This window comes from Varroa jacobsoni, unplaced genomic scaffold (genome assembly GCF_002532875.2).
Source record: "Varroa jacobsoni isolate VJ856 unplaced genomic scaffold, vjacob_1.0 scaffold_521, whole genome shotgun sequence".
Taxonomy (NCBI): domain Eukaryota; kingdom Metazoa; phylum Arthropoda; class Arachnida; order Mesostigmata; family Varroidae; genus Varroa; species Varroa jacobsoni.
The window spans coordinates 145,015-168,127 of NW_019213423.1; the positions used below are offsets into that span (position 1 = coordinate 145,015).

The 23,113-nt window shown below is 42.1% G+C and overlaps 1 protein-coding gene across 1 annotated transcript; it reads left to right on the top strand.

Annotated features, from left to right (window-relative positions):
* The first annotated feature begins 10,889 nt into the window (after positions 1–10,889).
* Arfip (ADP ribosylation factor interacting protein arfaptin) lies at positions 10,890–22,275 on the top strand. Its single transcript, XM_022834375.1, has 7 exons — positions 10,890–10,937; positions 12,930–13,634; positions 18,078–18,311; positions 18,636–18,885; positions 19,064–19,233; positions 19,556–19,654; positions 19,824–22,275. The coding sequence occupies exons 1-7, from the start codon at positions 10,890–10,892 to the stop codon at positions 19,974–19,976; spliced, it is 1,659 nt and encodes a 552-aa protein (XP_022690110.1). The 3' UTR covers positions 19,977–22,275.
* The last annotated feature ends 838 nt before the right edge of the window (positions 22,276–23,113 follow it).

The window sequence follows — 23,113 nt, forward strand, 5'->3', positions numbered from 1 at the left end:
AAAATACCTCACTGTTCATATTGTGAAAATACCTCACTCTGCTTCATGATCAATGTCACATTTCAGTATCAAAAAACTGTGCGGTAGAAATATGCGGTAGATCTGATTAAGTCTATCTTTTGTGGCAGGAAGAGGCTTCAGATTAAGTCTTTTGTGGCAGGAAGAGGCTTCAGATTAAGTCTTTTGTGGCAGGAAGAGGCTTCAGATTAAGTCGCTAGATTACCGAAATAATCTCATCATGTAAAGGATTGAACTTGAACGCGTTTTACACAAACGAGTTTTCTGATAGACGTAAAGCACCCACTCAGAAGTCCATGATACAAAGCAAACTTGGATCTTGAACGCGTTTTACACAAACGAGTTTTCTGATAGACGTACAGCACCCACTCAGAAGTGAATGATACAAAGCAAACTTGGCTCTTAAGGCTAAAGAAATAACTTTCTGTGTTATTTCAGTGACCACTTGTCGCGTTTGAGTTAGACCTATAAGAAATAGGTGCGTCGCGTTTGAGTTAGACCTATAAGAAATAGGTGCTGCTAAATACCCGTAGCGTGTGCTCACAGATTAAACTAGGAAATAGAAATACGAACCACCGTATACTCTTATGCCTCTCGTTCGAACGGAATACATTGAACAATCACTATGCGAGTAAAATGAACCCCTAATTGACTTACGTCAAAGCTCACCTGAAATAACCCGTGTAAGGATTGTGGCCAACACCAAAACGGCCTGTAGGCAAAAACTATTCGTTGTTTAATAGACAGCTCTATCAATAGGGCCCCTACCAGTACCTAAAATCGCAACCCCGAGAATATACATAGACGAATAGTGAAAACTATCAAGACAGAACGATCGTCGTTATTGCTTTATTACGTTTTATTAATAGGTCGATATTAAATAAAACGCTATACATATTGGAAATAACTTGGACTAAACATCTGCCATATCATTTTCGCCCCTTGTCAACAACCAGTTCAGCATGTAATAACTTAGTCTAACCGGTAACGCAGCGGGTGGCAACGTCTTTGCCTGCTAAACTTAGGCACATGTCCTCGGAATAGAGTCCGTAAATACTGCCACTGCCATTATTACTGGTGCGTATTGTCGATCTCGACTTTAATGCTATCATAAACACACTTGCCCGTCGTGCTGTTGATTGGCGAGACTTCGGTCTTGTCAGCTCTCAGAATTAAACGGCAGTTTGAGCTAATGCCGATAGGGCTAAGTGGTGTATCGCATCGTTTCGGATGTAATACACATCAGCAACAATGAAAATAGCAACAGCCGGACAAGTCGCGGCATCTCTCCCCGGGCGGAGCGGGGGGGGGGGGGGGGGCTATGCAAAGCATTCGCTGTCTGCATGGCAAGCGTGAACCCCCTACTATGAGCTATCCAACACCCAGTCCCCAAATGCCACCACCGTCATCGAATCGATGACGGCCGTAGCGGCGACGGCGCTAGCTACCATAGCTGCTACTGCTGAGTGATACTTCTTGCAACCTATACTCAGTATACGCTTACCTGAATTTTATCTACCTGCCTTCTCTTAGCAGCCGCCATATAGCATGTTAACATATCTCAACCACTGTTGTGACGGCGAATTTTTCATCTATCGTCGATGGAAGGACGAGGGGATAGTCGCGTCATCCCTGTTCCACAGCCCAGGTCCCAGCATAGAGCGTTCCATGATGTAATTCGCTGTTTGTGAGTGAGCTGAACGCTAAAAGGGTACCTGGACATAGAGGTATGCACAATATGTAGGCACGTACTTGATATTCATTCGAACTCACGCTACTAGAGACTGTTCTATCCGGTGTATAATAAAGGGCCCTCGACCTTCGTGGTCGAAGGAATCAACAGCGAGAACTACAGCTGCTGTTGGTAGTTCGATTGGTAGTTAAGAACACGCCGCAGGTAGTCGGTAGACGGGCAAAGCAATCGAACGGCCAAAAGAGCAATCATCCGCAAGGGCGAGCGTCAGGGCAAATGCCTGATTGCGCAGCGCTTGCAGATCGCATCGATTGTAAGGTGACCAATCACTGTACCGGGTTCAACAACCATTTATTCATTAGACAGTTGCGTACGACAATGAGAGCAACGGTGGTGGCTGACAGGATAATGATAAATTTACGCTAAAATGATTAGAATTTGTTTTTCTATAGGATTTTTTTCGCATTTGACGGAGTCGAGCAAACTCGAAGGCCAATGCAACGAGTTCCCACGGGATGTGACAGAGGAAACAGCTGTACATAATGTGGTTCATTTCTATTCTTCTGAGCGCTCACCAAATTGTCTCAAAAGTAATGAATAGGAGTCGAATCCAGGATCTACTTGCCTTTTCGAACCGCGGCGCCAATGTATGGACCTATGTACATATACGAATGTATATGTACTTAGGCTCGTGTGCACGTCATAAGACAATTCTGCTTATGCTACTCAGCGGTAATTCAGCTCCACCTGATCCGTCAAAATATAGAGGGGTCACTTCCAGGATTCATTTCAAACTATTTACTAATGAATTACGTCTGAAGCAATGCGTAACTAGTGCTTGATCGGCCCCAACCATTTATTTAGTTCCATAGTCGACAAGTCGCAAACATCAATTTACAAAACTGATGTATGGCATAATTCACAACTGAACGTCTAACCATAACCGGTCGAAAATCAACTAGTTTACACTTTACCTTTACGTGAGCAGCCTGCGCAATCTCTCCGCAAAAATCATGACAGAAAGGTAAAATGATGACATAGTACGGCCGGATAGTACCTGCACATACGTGTAATAGGCCACCTCGTAATGAACTTACTCGCTGTGGGTGGTAGTGCTGTTGGGGTGGACGTTCGGATGGTCTTGAAGTAGCTGCAACTGCAGATGCAGGCGTCGAGACTCTTCGCGCATCCTCTCGTCCCGCCCCTGGGCTCGAACACGGCGGCGTTTAACCCCGTACGTTTGACGCAGAGCGTCTATAACTGAACTTTATTGCTTGTTCCACGCAAGGATATTGTCAACGGTCGTTTCGTTTTGTCTCTTGTTTTTCCTCAGTGCCGCTTTCCCTTCAGTTATTTGGGTTCTTGCTCTTGTTTGGCTTCTTGCGTGTACACTTTCGCTCTAGGCGGAACCGCTTCGCTATGTATCCTTCCCGCTCTTTTCCTTAACGCTTTCTCTTGCGTTCACCCACTGACACACACACAAACACACACCCATACACACACACACACACACACACACACACGCACACAAAGCAGTCCCAATTTGTTTCCGTATTCTGCGTGCGGGCAGAATCCTACAGCTAGCACCTGGCCTACCTCTTGCGGCCGGTGCTTTCTATTGTTATTACCGTCCTTATTATTGCTACCGCCGCTGAGGGTCAGGTGGTTTTTGCGTGTAGCTTCGTAACAGGGCGCGACGCTTTCGGCTCTGCTGGTCTCGTCTACAAGTGGCTTTACTTATTCAGCTGTCATCGTTTACTGGCATCGTCTTGTTCGTTGTCGCAGCAGCTGAAGTTGAGGACGCGCTGCAACTACACTCTGCTGTTACCTCTACCCGTTTCTTCGAGACGAAATGAACCCACGAACCCACACACTCATACACTTCTGCACGTCGTCATATTGTTCGTTACAGTGGTAGAGCAGATTTGAAAGCGACAACATAGACGCCGTCGTCGTCGATGATTACTATTGCGATATTCTCGTTCCCGTTCTTCTGTCTGTACCTTTTTTCGCCAGTCGGTCCCTATTGCATAAGGTGGAGGTAACAATAGCAATCAATCATCTACGGTTAGCATAGTACGCAGGGGCAGCTCCCCACTGTTACCGTCACCAGCGATGATAACGATGCTTGCGACTATAATGATAATGGTAAAAATGATTTTCTTATTCGTCTGCTGCCGACAACGGTTGAACACATCACCAGCGTCAATATTACCCACACTTCAATCCATTGTCGCATCCGAGAACACTAGAAGAATATTGGCGTAGCTGACGCTGACGCCGTCAACAACATTCGCACATCACTCGAACTGTCGAAGTCGTCGTTGCCCCCCCCCCCCCCGTACAATAAATGCTGTGCGCTTCGGCCTGTAGCAGTCGTTTATTCCCGGTGACGTTTTTCCTGTTTACTTTTCTTGACGCCTGTAGTCGAAGAGAGACCAGCCAGCTGAGTTGTGCTATGGATGCTACGGTTACATAGGATAGCCAACCGCGATTTCCATGATTGCACGCTTTAGGATTGGTTGGATTTGTCGATGATCAGCTTGTGGGTAGTGGCCAGTTGTTTCCGAGGCTCGCGTTACGATGGTTCAATCGGGCGCGTGCGGTTTTCGGTGAGATGTGCGAGCGCTCGGTTCGCCTCTACTTTCGCACCAAAAGAAGTATATTGCAGAAATGGTAACGGAGTATTAATAATATAGCAGCATAAGATGAGGTTTATAATAGCAGCTGAGTATGAGCGTTCAACCTGGCTGTTGTAGTTGTTGATTAACTCAATGAGCGCGTTTTCCCTAGTGTTTATTTTTGTGTTTTTTCTACGCTGCGTGCGTTCGTGATTGACAGCAAACGCTTGCAGAGTCGAATTTCCCCTTTACTGTTCGTAGCGCCACCACGGTTCACGCTGATTCGATCACGTAACGCGTTGTTTCGAAACCTGCTTCGACTGCTGCTATTAATGATAAACCTGCTTGATTTCATTAGATAAACTAAGCAACTGTTAATCGATATTGCTCAGCAAATCTCTTCCCTGTTCTCTGTGGGCCGTTGTTTTTGTCCGAAATCTGAACACGGCAGATCAGTGCAACTTTTTGCAGATTTTTGTGCCACTGCGACCCTTGCCTTCTCTCGCTTTGTTCTCTCCGCTGTCTGTATCGGCGGGTTTCTGCGTTTTCGCAGTGCGCGCGCTAAAACGCCAGTGTAGTTCCGTTCGGTAGCAGTAGTAGCAACAGAGCGATCGCGCTGCACGAGCGTTGTACGTAAGTGTCGTTCTCGCTGCTGCTTCTGACTCGGGTGTTGCAGCTGGCCCGTCTGTTTCGTGTCATACGATTTCGATCGGACTTTGCTGTCGCTGTTGGCTTCGTGTCATAGTGATTTGAATGGTCACTAGCCAGAGAACGAACAGCAGCGAGCTGCAGGGTAACGAAATGCGGACAGTGTCTCTAATGTTGCTATTGCTAACGTGTTCGTCGTCTAGCAGTTTCTTGTTCTGGCTGCAAAAAATTCACTGCCACCACCGATGTTGCCGCTACTATGTCTACCGTTTGAGGCTGGCTGGCTGGCTGGCTGGCGCACATTTACTTTGTCACTGAGTCCCGCTGCAACCTTGTCTCGTCGTCGCCGTACGTGTGAAGTGGGTCTCGTCGTATCGCAAGTGTCGGTTGAGTTACGCTACGTTAGAAAGTACATATGAGGAGTTGAGTTGTTGCTGCACGGCGACATATTACAGTGTTGTAGGAGTAGCAGTACAGAGTAGTGGCAGTAGTAGTAGAGATAGTTGAATTTTTCGCAGTTACCCTCGGGGTAGACGCATGCACACCGCAGTTCAGCGCGCGGTCCAGCCAGCTGCGGCTAAAGCAAACAGCCCTTCCTTCAGCTAGCTACAGCTGCTGATGCTGCTATAGCGACCACCACGACCGCTGCTGCTGGTGCTGCAACCTATGGCGCGCGGCACAGGGGGGCCGTGGCTGGCTGGCTGGTTGGCGGGCGGCTGCACGCTCGCTGGGTGTCACCCGTTGTTCGTTGACTTACGCTTGGCCTCGCCAATCCTTGCTCTTATTCATGTCTCGGTCATGATGGCGAACTGGACCGCCAGACGGCGCCACGAACCCCCGCCGCGCTGAGCCCCGCACAAGGCCCGTCGTCTGCTGCGAGTCTCCGGCGCGAAAAAACAAGGCCCGCTCCGTCGCTCATACGCAAGGCTGATGGTTACCTAGTTTGTCTGGCCCCTACCGGCCTATTAGCCTCCTCTTCTCGCGACGCGCGCCAAAGACAGGGTTCATAGCAGCACCAGTACGTGTAAGAGGCAGCGGTCTGGTGGTGGTGATGGCGGCAGTAGTGGTAAAAGCAGCAGAAAGAGCCAGCGGGCCACCACGTAGATTCATTGGAGCGCCGGAGGTGGTATCACCCCGGGCTGCTAAGTAAGTGGCATTTCAGACAGAGTGTCGACGGACCCGGGGGGTCATTTTGAGTCGTTTTGCCATTGAGCGGATGCACGATGACGGGATTCCGATAGAATCGGAGCGGGACAGACCAGCTGCGGATTTCGGGGCCTGCACAGTTTTTTTTCTGGTAACCTGCACCCTTCTTGGTTCTTCGGTTGACGATAGTATCGTGTGTTAGAAAAGGACGCAATAACTCTCTGTTGACTGTTCGTCATCTAGTAGTTCCCCGAAGCGATACGTACGATACAATACGGTATCGTAGTGGACAATAGTCGCGGCACCTATTGTGTCGATAAAGAAACTAAGATGGAGAAAATGGCCAGATACAGATAAAAAAAGAAAAGGCGATATCTACGAAGTGAAAAAAGCTGTTGTTGTTGTTTATGTATTTAAAATCGGAAGCAGATGCGTCTAGAAAAATTTAAAAATACGAGCGAGTCTATGATACTATCGATATGTAGTGAATTAGTTCGTTAGGGATAGCATTAAATTAGCTCCGCTATCGTAAGTCAGTTAAGTTTTCATGTTAGGAATGGACGACAAAACAATTTAAAGCCATTGCGTTCAATAGTTGATATCGCTGAGACTGGAAAACCAATTCTTCGACCAGTGTAGCTTGTTTAATAGGTGAGCATAGAGCTACTCGTTAGAGAAACATTATGCCAGCTTACAAATGGGTATACGCGCGTAGACCGCAATATTATTATGTTTTTCTGTCTATTAAGTTTGCAACAGTATCAGCATGCACTAGGTAGAAAAAAAATACTTGATTTTCTGTTATCCAATATGTCATTTGGACCATTTTCTATATGACAGCCTCATTCACACACGGCAACTATACACTTTAATTCTATTCGCATTTTTCCGTTTAAAAATAGTTTCCTTCAGCGGAGCAGGTTATAACACGAGGCTGATCTTATTCCCCCTATGGTGGTATATGTCCATGATTCGTTTAGTGCTTGATAACGATTGTAACAGTACTAATATTGTTGTTGTTATCATTATTACTAGTACTGCTCAATACTTTTTCTCCATGATCCACATGCAAAACTAACTGGATGACTGCGTCTACGATTCCCATGGACAGCACTGCGAGATGTACGTCAAACTTTTCATAGTTGTGACCCCCCCCCCCCTCCTCCTCCCCTACATAGACAGACATACACATAGTTCCTATGACATAAAGAAGAGACGAAAACGGCTAATGTGCGACGGTTGCAGACTCTATAGGAGCCAACCTCACCCTCCGCTTGGTGGCGCACCCTGGTGGCGGTCTTGGCAAACCTTCATATACATCACACGAACCCGGCCATGGCGGTGGAATACTGTGACATTGTGTATGCACAGGGTAGGGTAATGGTAGGGTAGATGGTAACATATTATTGAGGAGGAACAGAAAACGCTCCGACTGCAGACAACCATTTAACTTGTGAGAAAAATTCGAATAGAAAAAGCTGCCTAATATTATAAACCCGTAATTATTAGATATATTTGATGTATGGACATGATGGCGCGTACGAAGTGAGTAATTTTGAAAATTCGCCTCACCTAGATTGATGTTACGGAGAAGAAACAGTATTTTTGATACTATATTTTTAATATATAAATTATTTCAACCATAAATAAAACATTGATGCGGAGCAATTTTCGGTAGTTAACTGATAATCTATTTGCGCCTTACATAATTCAATATGCTTAATACGTGCTTTAGCGAAGGCAGGACGCTTTTATACAAACTGACTCTTGAAAGTTTTCATTATTCGTTGTTAAAATCGTTCTAAATACTAAGAACGGTGGTAAAGCTTCGGCGTTTGAAAATTATGTAACATAGCTGATTGCTTAAAAATAACAAGGTCAATTAAAGCGCAATTGTTTTCAAACCCCGTACCATAAAGCTAGAGAAAACCTAAAAAGCTAGTTATTACTAGCTGCAGAAAATAGCTGAAGCTGGAACGACTTTAAATACATAACAGGTTTCAGTTAGAAAACCAAGCGTGTATACGGAATTTTACGTTGAGGTCAATCTTCAAATGTATAGGTCCTAGACCAAAAAGTACATTTTTGACACCTAGTCGGTCAAGAGTTGGACGATTTCTCGAAGCGGTGCTTTATATTAAAGGTCATATCTTGAACTCGAAGGATGTATACTAGCATTGGCCATTCTAGATGGACGAAGGCCAATTAATGATTGGCCAATCGTTAATTGCCCAGGAGATCAGCTGCAAGCACTACGTTCGTATCAAACATCTTGCTTCTGTGGAATTTAATTAGTAATTACAAGCCTTGTGGCGCCATGTACTGAATAAAGTGCATATGGAACTATGGCTTCTTATTGACGCGCAGCATTTTGCCTTGTTCCGGCCAACACGCAGTCCCAACGACAGATTAGCACACGGCGACAAGAAGTGGTGTCTCTATGAAGTAGTGAAATAATTGGTAGCTCTAAAAAATGCGCTTAAGCTCAGAGTTGAACCAAATCCTCCTTCAAAAAAGACCACGTTTGCTTAGATTGTAAGGATCTTATACACTGGAGAATACCTGAAAAGGACAAGACGATCAACGAGAGCCTCTACATAGCTGTATTGATTAAATGACAAGGCCATATTTCTGGCTAACCAGGCAGTGGGAAGTACTTTCATTAGCAGCCTTTCTGATCACTGGCCACCTTTTTCCTATTTCGTAAGAAGTTTCCTAAAAAAAAAAAGGAAAGAAAAAATACATTTCTGAAGAGAAAGTGCGAGTTGCATATTCCATCAGATGGCCTTTAGCTGTGCTTCAATTTAATATATCTGTATCCCGCGGAAGATATTCGTTATGAAAATATTACGTATTATATACGGTTCATTTAAAGTTAGCATAAAGGGTCCACCATGGAAATTATTAAAACTATAGCCAGTCATAGTATTGGATGGTTCAGTAATTGTATCAGATTGAAATGAAATACTGCATGGTAGGCGAAGCTAATTAGAAACGGTAGAAGGCATGTTAGAACTTTATCCCTACATCATTTTATATTCAAGATTTACTGAACTTAGATTGATTGGCACTTGATAGGAGTTAGAAGGCGTAAGCATAGTATGGAGAGCATCTATAAAATCTCAGCTTTGCTCATTACCATGGGATTCCCCATCCGAAATGGCAAGATTTCAAATATGTATAAAAGCTACCAATTGTATGTGCAGATTACTGTTATGTATGTAATTTAATGTCATTCGGTTTACTACTTTAAGACAGCTTTACGTAGTCAATACGGAGCACAACATTTTAGGCTACAACCTTAATAGGCGTTTTGCAAACTAGGAAATCTAGAATTAGGCATTTTCGTTCAATTAAAGTGTTATTAAAAAAAAAAAAAAGCAGTGCTAGGCGACCTTTTCGAATAGATCTCGCTTTTTGGATTGCAACAATATCGAAACTGTCTACTGACGCTACATCTTATAGAGTAAATTGCTACATATCCACAAAAATGACATCGTTTTATATAATTCTCTCCAGCTTACCGGCCAGAACAAAACGACGCAAGGCCTCATTGGTGGGTTTCCAATGGCCGTCTTGTAGACTATGAAGCTGCTTCGAAACTCTAGCGGACGGGAAGTTTCCAACGTTGACAGTTACTTTTCGCTAGTCGCTTGTTTCTTAGCTGCTATATCTCGCAGGCGGCTCAGTTTATGACCTTTCATACAATGGTCGTGTATGAACATAAGTAGTTGATTCACTGGTTACTTGATGCCGCATTCGGGACGAGGAGCTCTGATGGTGCATACGACCCTCTTTTGACCATCTTAGGACTGGATATTTAAGTGGGGTTTGTACTTGCTAGAGTCGATAGAGTTGAAGCCTATGGAAGTCGGTTCCCCTGAGAATAGGAAGCCGATAAAAATGGCTTGTGATGGCCTCTGCAGTTGAGCGTCACCGGTTACAGAAGACCGAGAGCTAATCGTCAGCTAAGGACATCTTGTCAATCATTTATATGAACATATATATATATACAGATAAACATCTATAACATGATTTCTTCCAAATGAGACCATCCGGGAAAAAGCCGGTCAGTACTTAAAACTTTGATACTGGTCGAACGCAAGCGAATCTAACAGTGTTCGTACATTTTGTGCTAAGTAGGGGGGTTCCCGGTATCACAATAAATGTAAAAAAAGGTTGAGAGTAAATTTGTAACGAAAATTTATAAAACCTATATTTGTAATTCAACCATATCGATATTTATTTAAAATAACCCTGTCAAATATTAATTGTGAAATAGACTAGACACAATATATGGCGGAGATTCAACGAACGTCAATTTAGTTAGCGGCAGTATACTATTTGAGACAGATAGAACAAAGATGCTTTTTTCTCACGCATACATTCAGTTGTCTTGCTGAACACTAACTAATGGACGAGACTAACTACGTTGTGATGAATTAACAAAAAAAAAAAACTGCATAGAGGAATTCTACCGGAAGCGTTTGTACAAGTTCTAAAGAACGTATTTCTGCAATAGTGAGACCGGAAAGTTCTTTTTTATATAGCTTATTAAGACTAAGCAAATATTATTCAACAAAGTTCCGAAGAATTATTTGGTCAACGAATTTCTTTTAAATATTCTTTATTTTGATGAATATGCTTGTAATTTAGCGAATAGTTCAACCAATAAACAGACTATTAATTTTATGCCTAAAACGAATTCGAAATACTCTACAGAGAATAGCGTTCTCTATCTCCAAAATTAAACGAGTTACAAGATGTTTAGTCAATGGTATCCGCCGCAATTTCAGCGACAAGTTAACTTGGTAATTTCAAAACAAAGGTTAAATTATTAAAATATTTGGTATAACAACGGACTTTCGAATAAATAATAATTTATTCGAATTTTTTATTTATTTAAAGAAGATTTATTATTTGGTCAGGTTGCACATAAATATTGAGGAAACACGCCGTCGTCATCACGATCGTTTTGTACTTACTATTTACAGTATAAAAAAATCTAAGACTGCTACTTTTGATCCGAATGTACCATGTAGTAAGGTGGAGTTTGTCTGATTTGCTTCAAGTAATATGGCAGTATTAAGCAAGCATATAGAATTGTCAGAACAATGTGCAGGTACACATGCTTAGTAAGGATTATATTTAAAGCCATACAGCATTTTTCGGATAAATCAAATTTTCCTTTTGTTTCTTTATTATAAAGCATCAGCTATGTTTTTCAGTGTGAGGGCTAGCGCTATCAAACGCATTGTATTTAAAAGAACAAGTAACTTACGGGTAATCTCCTATATAGATTCTGGGTATGGTGTTACTTGCGAAATGACTGTTATTTTTCCGCTGCATGGAGGCTTTTTGAATCATCTTGCATGGTTAAATCCAAAAAGTACCTTAACGGACACTCGAAATAGATTTTGCCTTTTTATATTAGTTGTTGTTGTCATCGCCACTGGTTTTTGAACGGATCCTCTATCAATTATAAGGTCATATCAGATTTTCAAGTTGTTTCCATGGTACGACAGCAGGTCGTCGGCCATAAATTACCCCACAGTCACCCCCCTAGCGACTGCGTCCCCTTCGACCTTCCAACCGAGTTCCGACTCCCCCAATAGAGATCATCGTGATCATTGTTTTGCTCGACAGGCGCGGCAGGAGCGGCGGCCGCAGTAGCAAAGACAGCCACCCTGCCAACGACCACCCCCCGATGACCCAGAGCCCAACTAATCTTCTCTATCGTCTCCATTTGCCAAGGCAACCCACCTCCATTACATGCTGCTGTTCTTGGTGCTGTGCTGTGTCGTGCCACGTTCATTCTGCTGCTGTGAGGGAGTAAGTACCGTTCTTGGGCCGTCTGCGTGTTGCCTTCCGCCGTCCTGTCCTCTGCCAGCCTTTTTGTCTCCTTTGACCGTAAAAATATGCCTATGCTTAGCGCATACACGTCGATGTAATGCTGGTTGTGGCGACGGTGATGCTGTGCTGTTCTTTTATATTTGATGATCAGGAGACGCAGCAGCGGTATCACACGTCACCTAACTTTCCTCCTAGAAACCTCCATTGCTCAGACACGATAAACGGATACGTGCCTTTCACGACCGCGGCCGCGCGGTTTTACCATTAACAGCGTTGGTGGTAAGCCGCACGAGACCCTGGTCCCTGCCACAGCACAAAGACCTTAGCAAACCGGTAGCAACAACGAGAAGATAGACGGGACTGGTTTATACTTGTTCAATCGTGTTCTCATCGATGTTTCTTTTTATGGAACGAGACGACAACGTCGTTAATAAATACGCATAAAACAAATCACTACGTAATAAATTCACTAACAAACAGTTTAATAACAAGTGAGAAGCGGCTTGAGACGTGGTTGTGTGAAAGGTGAGTACTTGTATCTACGTCTACCTATCTCTTGAGTGCTTATTCATGGCCCAGCCCTCCCTTATCGTGACATATCAGTGTTACCATCACTGCAGCGAAAGCTATAGCAATCGCCTCTAGCGTAACTGAGTGTATGTCGGTGATCGGCCATTACGAGTTAGGATATAGTCTTTAAGCTTTTGTAACTGTTAACCTACTTCGTCCTTCACAGTAGTCGAAATAACCGCAGCAGTGGTCAGTTCAGTCAATCGTCCGTCCCTACTGAGTCAATCTCGTACGGCGGGCATCTCGTAGAAACAGCACAAGAACCTAATGGTGCTTAACTCCTACCACGGATTCAATCTAAGAGAGCTTGGCAGCTAAAACAAAGATTCCGAAAGACTAAAACCGATATCGATAAAATCGTTACCGAAACGCTAGGGTAGGACAGCATCACGCAGAGCCACGAGCCAAACAACAAGCCCCGTAGTCAAGGTGATGAAGCAGGCCCAAGTGGTTTTGTGCGCCTCATCGACGACAACGGCGGTAAGTTGAGCGGTCGCTGCGGCGCTGTTCGGAGAGCTGCTGTTGTTGTTGGTTACAGGAGCGGTACACGGAGCGAACGTGGTGGGGCAGCAGGAGGAGCTAGAGAGGGTGGTGGTGGGGGTTGTGATGAAAAAAGACGAAGTTTCTCGTGTGCCGACATAGACAAGTGGAACCGCGCAGGTCACCCTCAGAGTTTCGCGGACTATCAGTCTGAGACCATCAACGTATGCGACAGTATCAGCAATAGTTACACTAACGACAACAACAATATCACCACACGAAATAAAGAGCCAACTACGAAGTCGCTAAGTCGATTTAGCAGAAGTAACTCGGAGACGACAAGAACAACAAATACGATACTTACCTTGAAATCTACTACGGCTCTAATACCACAACGTTCTATTGCAATAATCAGGCAGTCAGGACAAGTAAGGTATGCAACAGTAGAACCAGCTGCGGCGGCAGCAACAACAGGAAACGGCCTATCCACGACGTCACCTTCATCATCACCGTCAGTGGCGAATAATTTGAAATTTCAACAAGCTAACCCCTATAACAAATCGCAACGCGAGCTGAAAACCATTACTCCAGTAACTTCAATGCAGGTAAGATATACAATGAAGGTGTACAGACAAGTTATTGCAGTTCAATCACGAAAAAAAAATGTACCATTCAGCTAATAGTGTTTGATTAAAGAAAATATTTATCCGCGATATGTACTTTGTATATATGAAATATAGTTTTTTTTGACCAGAAGTATGGAATAACTTCTTATTCTAGTCGTTGCCGATACATCAAATTAGCAATAAATAATTACATGACTTTCCAAGCATTCGGTACTTTTTTCGGCACAGTTTTACTAGGTACTTTAAATAATTACGTTGTCGTCGTTTTTTACCGAGATAGCGTCAATTCAAGGTACTCTGGCGCCTTATCAGGTCCGCCGGTAAAGGTTGAGATATTCTGAATGCAAGGCTCTCAGCGTCAGTAGTCTAGCTCCACACTGTAAAACGATTTTGATCTTTTGCAGATTTCTGTATTTGTTTTTCTCTATTTTGAAGTTTCACTCCGTTTAGAGTGTGGTACAACTGAACATTGTATGGTAAACATTTGTGCGCGTAAGGTACTGATACCACCGAAAGTAGGACGGGACAATTTTCACGCTTGAAACACTGGATTAGAGCTAACCAAATGCATACGTATCATAACGTATTATCTGAAGAGAAGTATGACAGGTCCTATTGTTCTATTACACGGTGTTGGCCTATTAAATTTGTTCTTTTAGTAACTATCATAGAAAGATACGATGACGAGTTTTGTCGAGCTATCATTAAGTGCCGACTTGTCCTTGTGTCTGATGTTTCGTATGTTCGTAAATTCGATTTAAGATATTGACTTCAATTGACAAGAAGCTTACCCACCAATGAGGGCCGAAGAAAGGGAATAAACATTGGTAGATGGCTTCTTGGCATAGCGATAGCTTACCGAAACTAGTATTAAGGTAGGCTAGTAAGGAGCTTACTTGTCCTGCAATTTGGAATGAAAATTCTAAAAGAAAAACTTTGCCGACGTCAGTTATTATGTAAATTTTCCATTAAGAATATTCAGCATAAATATTATGCCTCACTTACAGAACAGTGCAAACTGCTATGATTATCATATAAACTTTTTTTTGTTTATGTTCTTATTATTATTTTATTATGCAATAATATTATTGGAGGGATTGCTTGAATTATCGAGGACGACCGTCAGTTTACCGATGAAAAGTCTAGAAGTGGATCCCATTCAGAAATAATTTAGTTCTTCTATATTAAAAGCTGTTACAAATTAATGGCTTAGGGAACCTACTTATCATTTAAAAACAACATATAGAACGTGTATGCAAGGCCGATGATAAAACTACATAGTAATCACCGAGGACTAAGGCTTGATTAGTTTCCCCTTAAGTTAGTTGTATAGCCATGTGTATTATTTTGTCTCGGTTGTGCTATAGAGTGTATATCAGTTGTCACAAAAAAGGTGAAAATTATTTAATGATAAAATCATACTTATTCTATTAAACTATTGCGAATCAGCGAAATTCGCTTGGAATATGGCACAACGAGGTTTCACTGTGAACTCGAGCATCGGGTCAACACTCTGGACAGTCGCCAATTTGTCGCATGAACTATCCAGGAACTCAGTGTGTTGTCGTACTTCACGTCCTACACCAATCATCCAGGCAAAACTTCAGACGATTGGCTCCCAGTACGAAATGAAGTGCACCTACACTCGGATTAGAAACTAGACCCCTACGTGTCCTTAAGCTTAGCAGGTAAACAAGCTATCCAGTACACTATGGAAATAGGTGTCGAAGGGTGTCCCGGAGTACCTATTAAATGTACGGCCCTTGAATCGTGAACAGTAATCATCAGATCAGTATAGTAGCAGGAAACTAGCTAGACATCAATTCGACTAGACTAGCAGCGGCATTTGTACAGTACGTACGTTCATGCTGCGTTGACCCATTTAAAAAGTAGTTAGACGACTAGAAGCAGACTGATTTAATTACGTTTTGATGTATTATCAGCAAACGACAACAAACAACAGCAGACAATAACTGCGCGACAAACAGTATCTAAGCGCACTCATACAAAATATTTGTTGTGTGTGTCATAGTGTCTGTGGACTCACGTATGTGAATAAGAGCTATAACAGTGGTTGTTTGTCTGTGAGCAGTGAGGTGCTGTTGTCGATATGAACCCTTCGCGTGAGCCCTGACTCATCTGCGCCGGACGAGCTGTCGGTCGGTCCATCGGGCGGGTGGTTGGCAGTTCGACTGCGACAACAGCGCCTCAGCCGGCAGCGGACGAACTGAGGCCGCTGAAGGCAACACAACGCCGGTTAGGAAAACAGCGAGTGAGGGCCCCGTGGGTGATAACATAGCGCACCGAACGGCGCATTCGTAGCAGCGATGATCTGGGTGGCATTGCTCTGGCAACCAATCGGCCAATGTAGCAAATAGCTCCGCCGCTATAGCATATTTTCACAAGCCAGAAAGGACCGATCTCACCTACGGGTTGAATAATAACAAAAATGTTCGAGAGGGAAGATTTCGAGAGAAATGAGATAACAGCATTCATTTTCGGTTTTTGTGTTGTAGAATTCTTCAATCTGACTGCTTGGTTTGCTGTACGCGTACCATCTTTTAGACATATTTAACTTTCTTCAATCGAGTGTATGTTAGCTGTCACTAAGTAGATCTTTCGATTTTGAGAAACGGATACAGACAAACCTTGCAATGAAGTTGAGTGGACCAAAAATTGTGGTTTTTCATTTAGAGGTCGACGATGGTGGTATGAGACGCCTAATCATACGGGAATTTTTGGTGGCAGTTTGACATCCGTCCAGTTTTCGCGTTACGTGTCAACAAAAGTGACGCACGCTCTTCACTAGTATTTTCTGTTGCGGTTTCCTTTGTTCGGATCATAAGATAGTTCACTCGGCCACTTATGGACATATAAGGTCTCAAAATGTGCCAGATGCCTCGATTTCAACCAAATAAATCAGCTAGGGAAGGCCATTTATAGGCATTATATGGCCGTATCAATTCGCAGCCATTGAAGGCAGGCTCCGAGAAATTATATTTTTTTCATGATCTGACGAAAAAGATAGAATCATTCAACGAGAGCTATTTGACTGTTTGAAATACTTCGACCATTCGCACGCCATGGACAGAGAGCTATTAGTGGCCGATAGGCTATTAAAAAAGCCGGTAGTATTTTGCTAGTGATATAGATTATGGTCCAGGCGCAATTTTTATGATTGCTCTAGATGTTTCTGTAGGAAAATATGTGTTCTTATCGGTGGATTTGATTTTTTTTCTTCAATTTTGATTGAATGTGATAATTATTTGACTATTTGAATGTCGACAACAACGACGAAACGAAGCTGAAGTGTTTTCTCGACGAAGTAAGTTTTACCGAAGTTATGTAGATGAGTGTGTAAATGCTAAAGTTTGTTTTTATGCAACTACAATGTCTTCTGTCTTGGATCTAATGCTGTGTATATATAGATCGTAAGTGCGTTTCCGTTTGCGCATCGTCTGTGTGTGCTGCAATGATCGAAAATGGAGCAAACAATCAACTTAGAACGTTTCTGACACAAATGAGGAGACAGGCATAACAAGAGCCGATTAACTGATTACGGAAATATGTGTATGACCACTTCGTATTGTTCGTGCGATTCATGTGAACAAGGATTATCGGGGCAAGCTGGCCAATTGCATGGCCTTTCGTTCATACGTCAGTCTACATGAGCTCATCCTTTTTTTTGAAACCTGTGTCATAGTTTTAAGGCAAAATGATGAAAGCTGTCGATGAAGTAAGTTTTTGTTAATGTAGTCAATAAGATAAAACGTGAATGTATAGTTGTATTGCTCAAGTTCTTAAACTAGATGTTGAACAATCGATGGGGAGATGAAGTTGCATCACGATACTTTATAGATAAATATCGGATCGCATTATTTAAATGGACGTTTTTGGATGGACATTTAAATGGACAGGATAGCAGATCAAATTTGAGAAACAAATTGGTATGCCTAAAAGTACACTATTATTTGTTTGTTGAGCCGACTCTGCGAAATGCAAGATTAAGGTACTTTCTATCGTGTTGTTAGAAGTATTAGATCTTCATCTTTTGACCTGCCATAGCCTATGGACAATATTTAATTTATCATAAGTCACGATTAAAGTTAATTCAATTTTAAGTCGCTTATAACACAGTTATAGTAGTATACCATACAATATGACGGTTGTATTCTAGAATGTAGTACTTCGCTCATTTTCATCCAAAGCCATTCATTCAACAGTCGAAAGATTAACTGCGATGAATCCATCTTTCGCCGCGCTTCGTTTCGACTAGTGTAGTTAATACCGCATTTGCTTCGTAAAATAAGACTATGTATGCAGGCGCGTACCTGGTGCTACATATATACGTCATTTTTTCCTGCCAAGCATGCATGCATGCATGTTCTATTGAACTTGACTTTTATATATCATAAATTTCAGGTGAATCCAATGTCAAGCGAGGAAGGTGTAGCAGAAGGCGCTGGGCTGACCCAGCGGCCAACGACCTTGCAATGGGGAGGTCCAAACGGGGTATGCACCAATATGGGATCTCCTGGGCCTCTTGGAAGCCTTACGCCGTCTCCTGCAACTCGGAGCAAGATCGAACAATTAAAGCAATGGAGTCTATCCACGTACAAATGCACCCGACAAATCCTCGCCGAAAAGATGGGCAAGGTACAACATTATGCTATGTTCTCCATTGTGCAAAGTTCTTATCAGACCTTCAGCGAGCCGTAATAGGGGGCGGTATTGTATTAGTGAACCAGATTTCACAGGTGAACATTAAAAAAGCGAATAAGAGGCGAACATTTAAAAAAAGTTCGCTCATGTTCACCTGTGAAATGTGAGTTCACTCCTGTTTACACTTCCTGGATTCCTGTTGTTTTTGGTTGTTACCATTAACGAGCAAGGACACCGAGGAGACTAGTCAAAATGCAGTAATAGCAGCAACAATCACAATATTATTGTTGTATATATAATCATTACTTTTACTGTTAGGGAACACGAACTGTTGACGGCGAACTAGAAGCGAATATCGAGCTGCTCCGAGAGACGCACCAGAAGTACCTAAACATTCTTCGATTAGCGAAGCTTCTGACAACCCACTTTTACAACACGGTGGCAACACAAGCGGCTCTAGGAGAGTGTTTTTCGGATCTTGCGCAAAAGAGTCCGGAATTGCAGCAGGAATTCCTGTACAATGCAGAAACGCAAAAGAATCTTTCGAAAAATGGAGACACGCTACTAGGTAAGTGGGCATCTAATTAAGTTGGCTTTATCCAGCAGTAGCACATAGTTATTATTGTATAGTATAGGATTTGAACTACTGCTAAATGTGGGTTAAGTATTATTCAAAATTCTGCTTTCTCTTCCAAAGTGAAATATTGTCAAAAAATGATTGTAGTTGATGGACGCACAACTTTCAGGAGCGCTGAACTTTTTTGTCTCGTCATTGTCAACATTATGTAATAAAACAATTGAAGATACACTTATCACGATTCGTCACTATGAGAACGCACGGCTCGAGTTCGATGCGTATCGATGTGATCTTGAGGAGCTTTCGACTAGCGCTGGAACCGCTGCGCAAGCTACAAAGGTATGAACAACCAAGAAAACATAGTTTCATGCATAGAGTTTTACTAAGCGTCTAATTTCATAGAATACCTGTCATACAGTTTTTCAATGGCTAACATTATACTGAACCTCATATACCACATATGGCAGTAACTTAACAATGTATGTTTCTTTGTGTAAAACTATTTTCATTAGTTCTCAATTACTCTTACATTTGGGGGTCAACGGTTTTGATAAGCGAATATTTTTCTTTGCTTTACAATTTGCTTTTGAAGTGTATCCTCTAACCATTTACTCCGTATATAAGCTTCGTCCAACTTCTTCAATTATTTCTTAACAAATAGGTGGCTGAGGCCAGGGCGAACTTCGAGTCGCAGAAAGAGAAATATGAGAGACTTAGAGGAGACGTACAGATTAAGATGAAGTTCCTTCATGAAAACAAGGTATGTAGATGTCCCAAATTTAATATTAAACTTATCAAACTTCTGCATCATGCAATTAAATCCCATTTTTTTTCCAACTTTCATTTCATTTCAGCGATGCTGTTCTCGAGAGTCGTTCTAATCCGATTTTCATTGCTAGCTGTGATTTCACGAACTCTTACTGTTTTAGGTAAAGGTGATGCACAAACAACTATTATTACTTCACAACGCAGTATCAGCATATTTCAGCGGTAACCAGTCTTCGCTCGAAGCGACTCTGAAGCAGTTTAATATTAAAGTTAAAGCACCCAATTCGTCGTCGCCCAGCTGGCTCGAGCAATAGAACATGACAGCAGCGTTATCGATAAACCGAACTGCTTCCGCTGAAGAGGTTGCAGGTTTTTTCGATTTCGCCATCTGCGCAATTGATATGCAGATTATGACATTGTACATTGGGATGGGTGGTACAGACGATAGATTCTTCATTCGCTAGAACGCCCCTTGTGTGCAGCGTAAAGCTCTTTAACTCACCCATAATATTAAACGGAGTGGATCGATCGGACAGGTTAATCGTATCCCACGAGCCAGATGACCACAAAAAGGATATTAGCGAAGGACAATTTGGAGCAGAGCACATGAACGACGACACTACGAGAGGCCTGTAGGGTAAAACGAAATCTGTTTAAAATTCGAAATAATTCTACCCGGTGAAAACTTCCTTCTAAAACCATTTGTATTCGATAGGTAAGAGCAGCTCGACTCAGAGTTTAACTAACAAATATAGTAAGTAATAAGAGTTCATAGGAAACGGACGGATGTCAAAGTTGTGGATGTCGAAGAAGTTGCCCATTCGCCCGGGTGCAGATAACAACAGTTGATTTCTTAATAAAAGAATAAAATTTTACTTGCTATAAATGAAGAGGTACAAAGTAAGTTACTTTTTAAACAACTGGTAAGGCCCCATTAAGTCAGATGTCTTCGTCCCTTACCTGTGGCTATCATGAAAGTCATCAGTGCTGTTGTCATTTCGTATTCAAACTTCCGCTGCTTGGCATCAACATGGAATTTGACCCGTAGTAGAAATACCACGATTATTTCCAGTGGCTGGTGATTTCTGCTTCAACTTAATTGGGTTAGGAAGGTAAATATTTTTAGAACAAGTAAAGGAATCTTCTCAGTCCCCTTCTTTTATCGCTCGATACGCGTAAAAATCAAATTGAGAGTCAAATTGCAGATTGCACCGTAATTTGTTTAGACGTAGTCCTGCTTAAATAAAGTTACTATTTTACTGGAGCTAAAAGCGACTGAAAGTTTTCGCTTAGATCTGGCACTCGTTCTTTCTCAGAATCAGCTGTGTTTTTAGAAAGAAGTCTTCAATTTGTTACGGTACCACAATAGCAGTATAGAAATCAGTGAAGTAGCTGCTAACATCCCCTCAGGCAGCTTTGTAGTTGACTCACCGTCCACCTTGATTGAACGTGTACTGAGTGTAGTTCCCTCCAAAACTGGCTATAACTTCAAGAACTGGCCTCGTATGGCAGACATGTTACGTTTTTTTTTTTTTACTATTTGACGATGTGATCAGATAACGAAAGTTTTCCATGGTTTATTCTTAAGACTGTGATTTTAGCAGTGTTCTCATTCTTTTGCTGATTTTTTTTCATGCTTTTTCCGTTTCATATTTACAACAGCATGAAGCTACCAGAGACCAAGCAACAACACGTTGTTGAAATGTTTCAACGCATCTGGAAAGTAATCTATCTTCTGACGCTATTACCGGCCTCTCTAAATAGTAAAAGCCATGTACCTGGTCAGGTTCTCAAAAGGTTACATAATCGTACAATTGAAAGAGCACTTTTTTCGTTCATTTGAAGTACTCAAAGAGATCAGTTGGTGCTACAAGTTCGCAAAATCGCTATCGAAATACGCAGTCGTCCGTAAGAGCCAAGCGCTGACAGGACGAGGCAGTTAATTTTTTCGTTTTTGAGTTACGTTTTTTTCTCTTTGTTCCATTCTAAATATTTTGTAACACAGTTATAATTGTCTAATGGCCGTAAAACGCGGCCGGTAAGGGGCCTATAGTTTTTCGCTACGTTAGCAGATATGGATAGAGTAGTTCCAGGGTAAATTGTTTTTTGTTGAAACTAGTCAAAGCCCGTCAAAGAGCACATATGAAAATTGGTGACTTGATGATCAGCATAAGTTTTACGTAAGAGGAATGCTAACTGGTCCTGGGATAATCCAGCGTTTTGCCTAAAACTAGAGACTCTATGGGCAAAATGTTAAATTTCGATATAACAGAGCAGTTCATATGCCGAAAATTGAAAATGCCTTACAAATATATTTGTAAGGCATTTTCAATATATATTTATACATATATATATATATATATATATCAGGCATACTGTTGGCTTGTGGGTGGTTGAGGCTTCATTAGCTATTAATTTTTAGCAGAGTACAAAAATAGAGAAATTGGGAGTTGCCAGCTCCAAAAAGCAAACAGAGTGACTTCGATAAGTGTAACTTAGTAAAATTCGTTTATGAGTTTGTTTTAGAAGCGGAGCACCCCCGTAATATGCAGTTTATGCCTACCGCCGGTGACACAATATAAATAAAAATTTAAATTTTATACATAACAGCAACTCGCGTGTGTTTATCTGTAATTCGTAGATCTTTCGTTTTATGTGACTGTCAGTGCAACCCATCGTATAAAACTGAGTGATCAAGATAAACCATGGACGACATGAACGGTGAAAAATCTAAGAAAGAATAGAGAATGGGCGTATACTTCGGGTGCGATGGGACTGAACTCCCACACGGCGAGGGACTCCCATAAGCGATAATATCGTCGCGAAATTGACACGCACCTCGTTTCAATGCATTTTATAGTGTTATAACTACAACATAGCGGATCAATCAGAAATGCCGTGTGCACCAATCAATAAATGATCGAGCATGCTTCTGGAGAAGGCGGAGTACATCACAACGATTGAATAACGACTTAGTTTATTCTCTTAGATGCATTTGCCACAGATAAACGGAGGTTCAAGATCTAAAAAAAATTAGTTAGAAATTGTAGCGGCAAGATTTGGCCGTAAATACAGGACTTTCTAGTAGAATATTCTTTTGTATAGCAATGTCTTTATAAAATTACGCAAGAATAAAAACTTCATTACTAATCCCGAAGTCCTGCAATTAAAAAAACCATTGTCAGATATAATGGCAGCATGCGAATAAAAATTACCCGCCAATTACTTTGATATTGCTACGAATTGCTTGCTCACAGGCGGTTACAATCCGACTGTCGATAGGGTCAGACTTTAGGGGCTATCCATTGTTGAGCCAATGGTGACAACACAGCAGTTCGATTTCGGGTATATATATATGTAGAGCCTGCGCGCAGGCTAGATGAATGGATCTTAATCGGTAGAATACAAGATGGACTTTAATTCAAAAGCAAAGTGAATCGCATAGCACAAT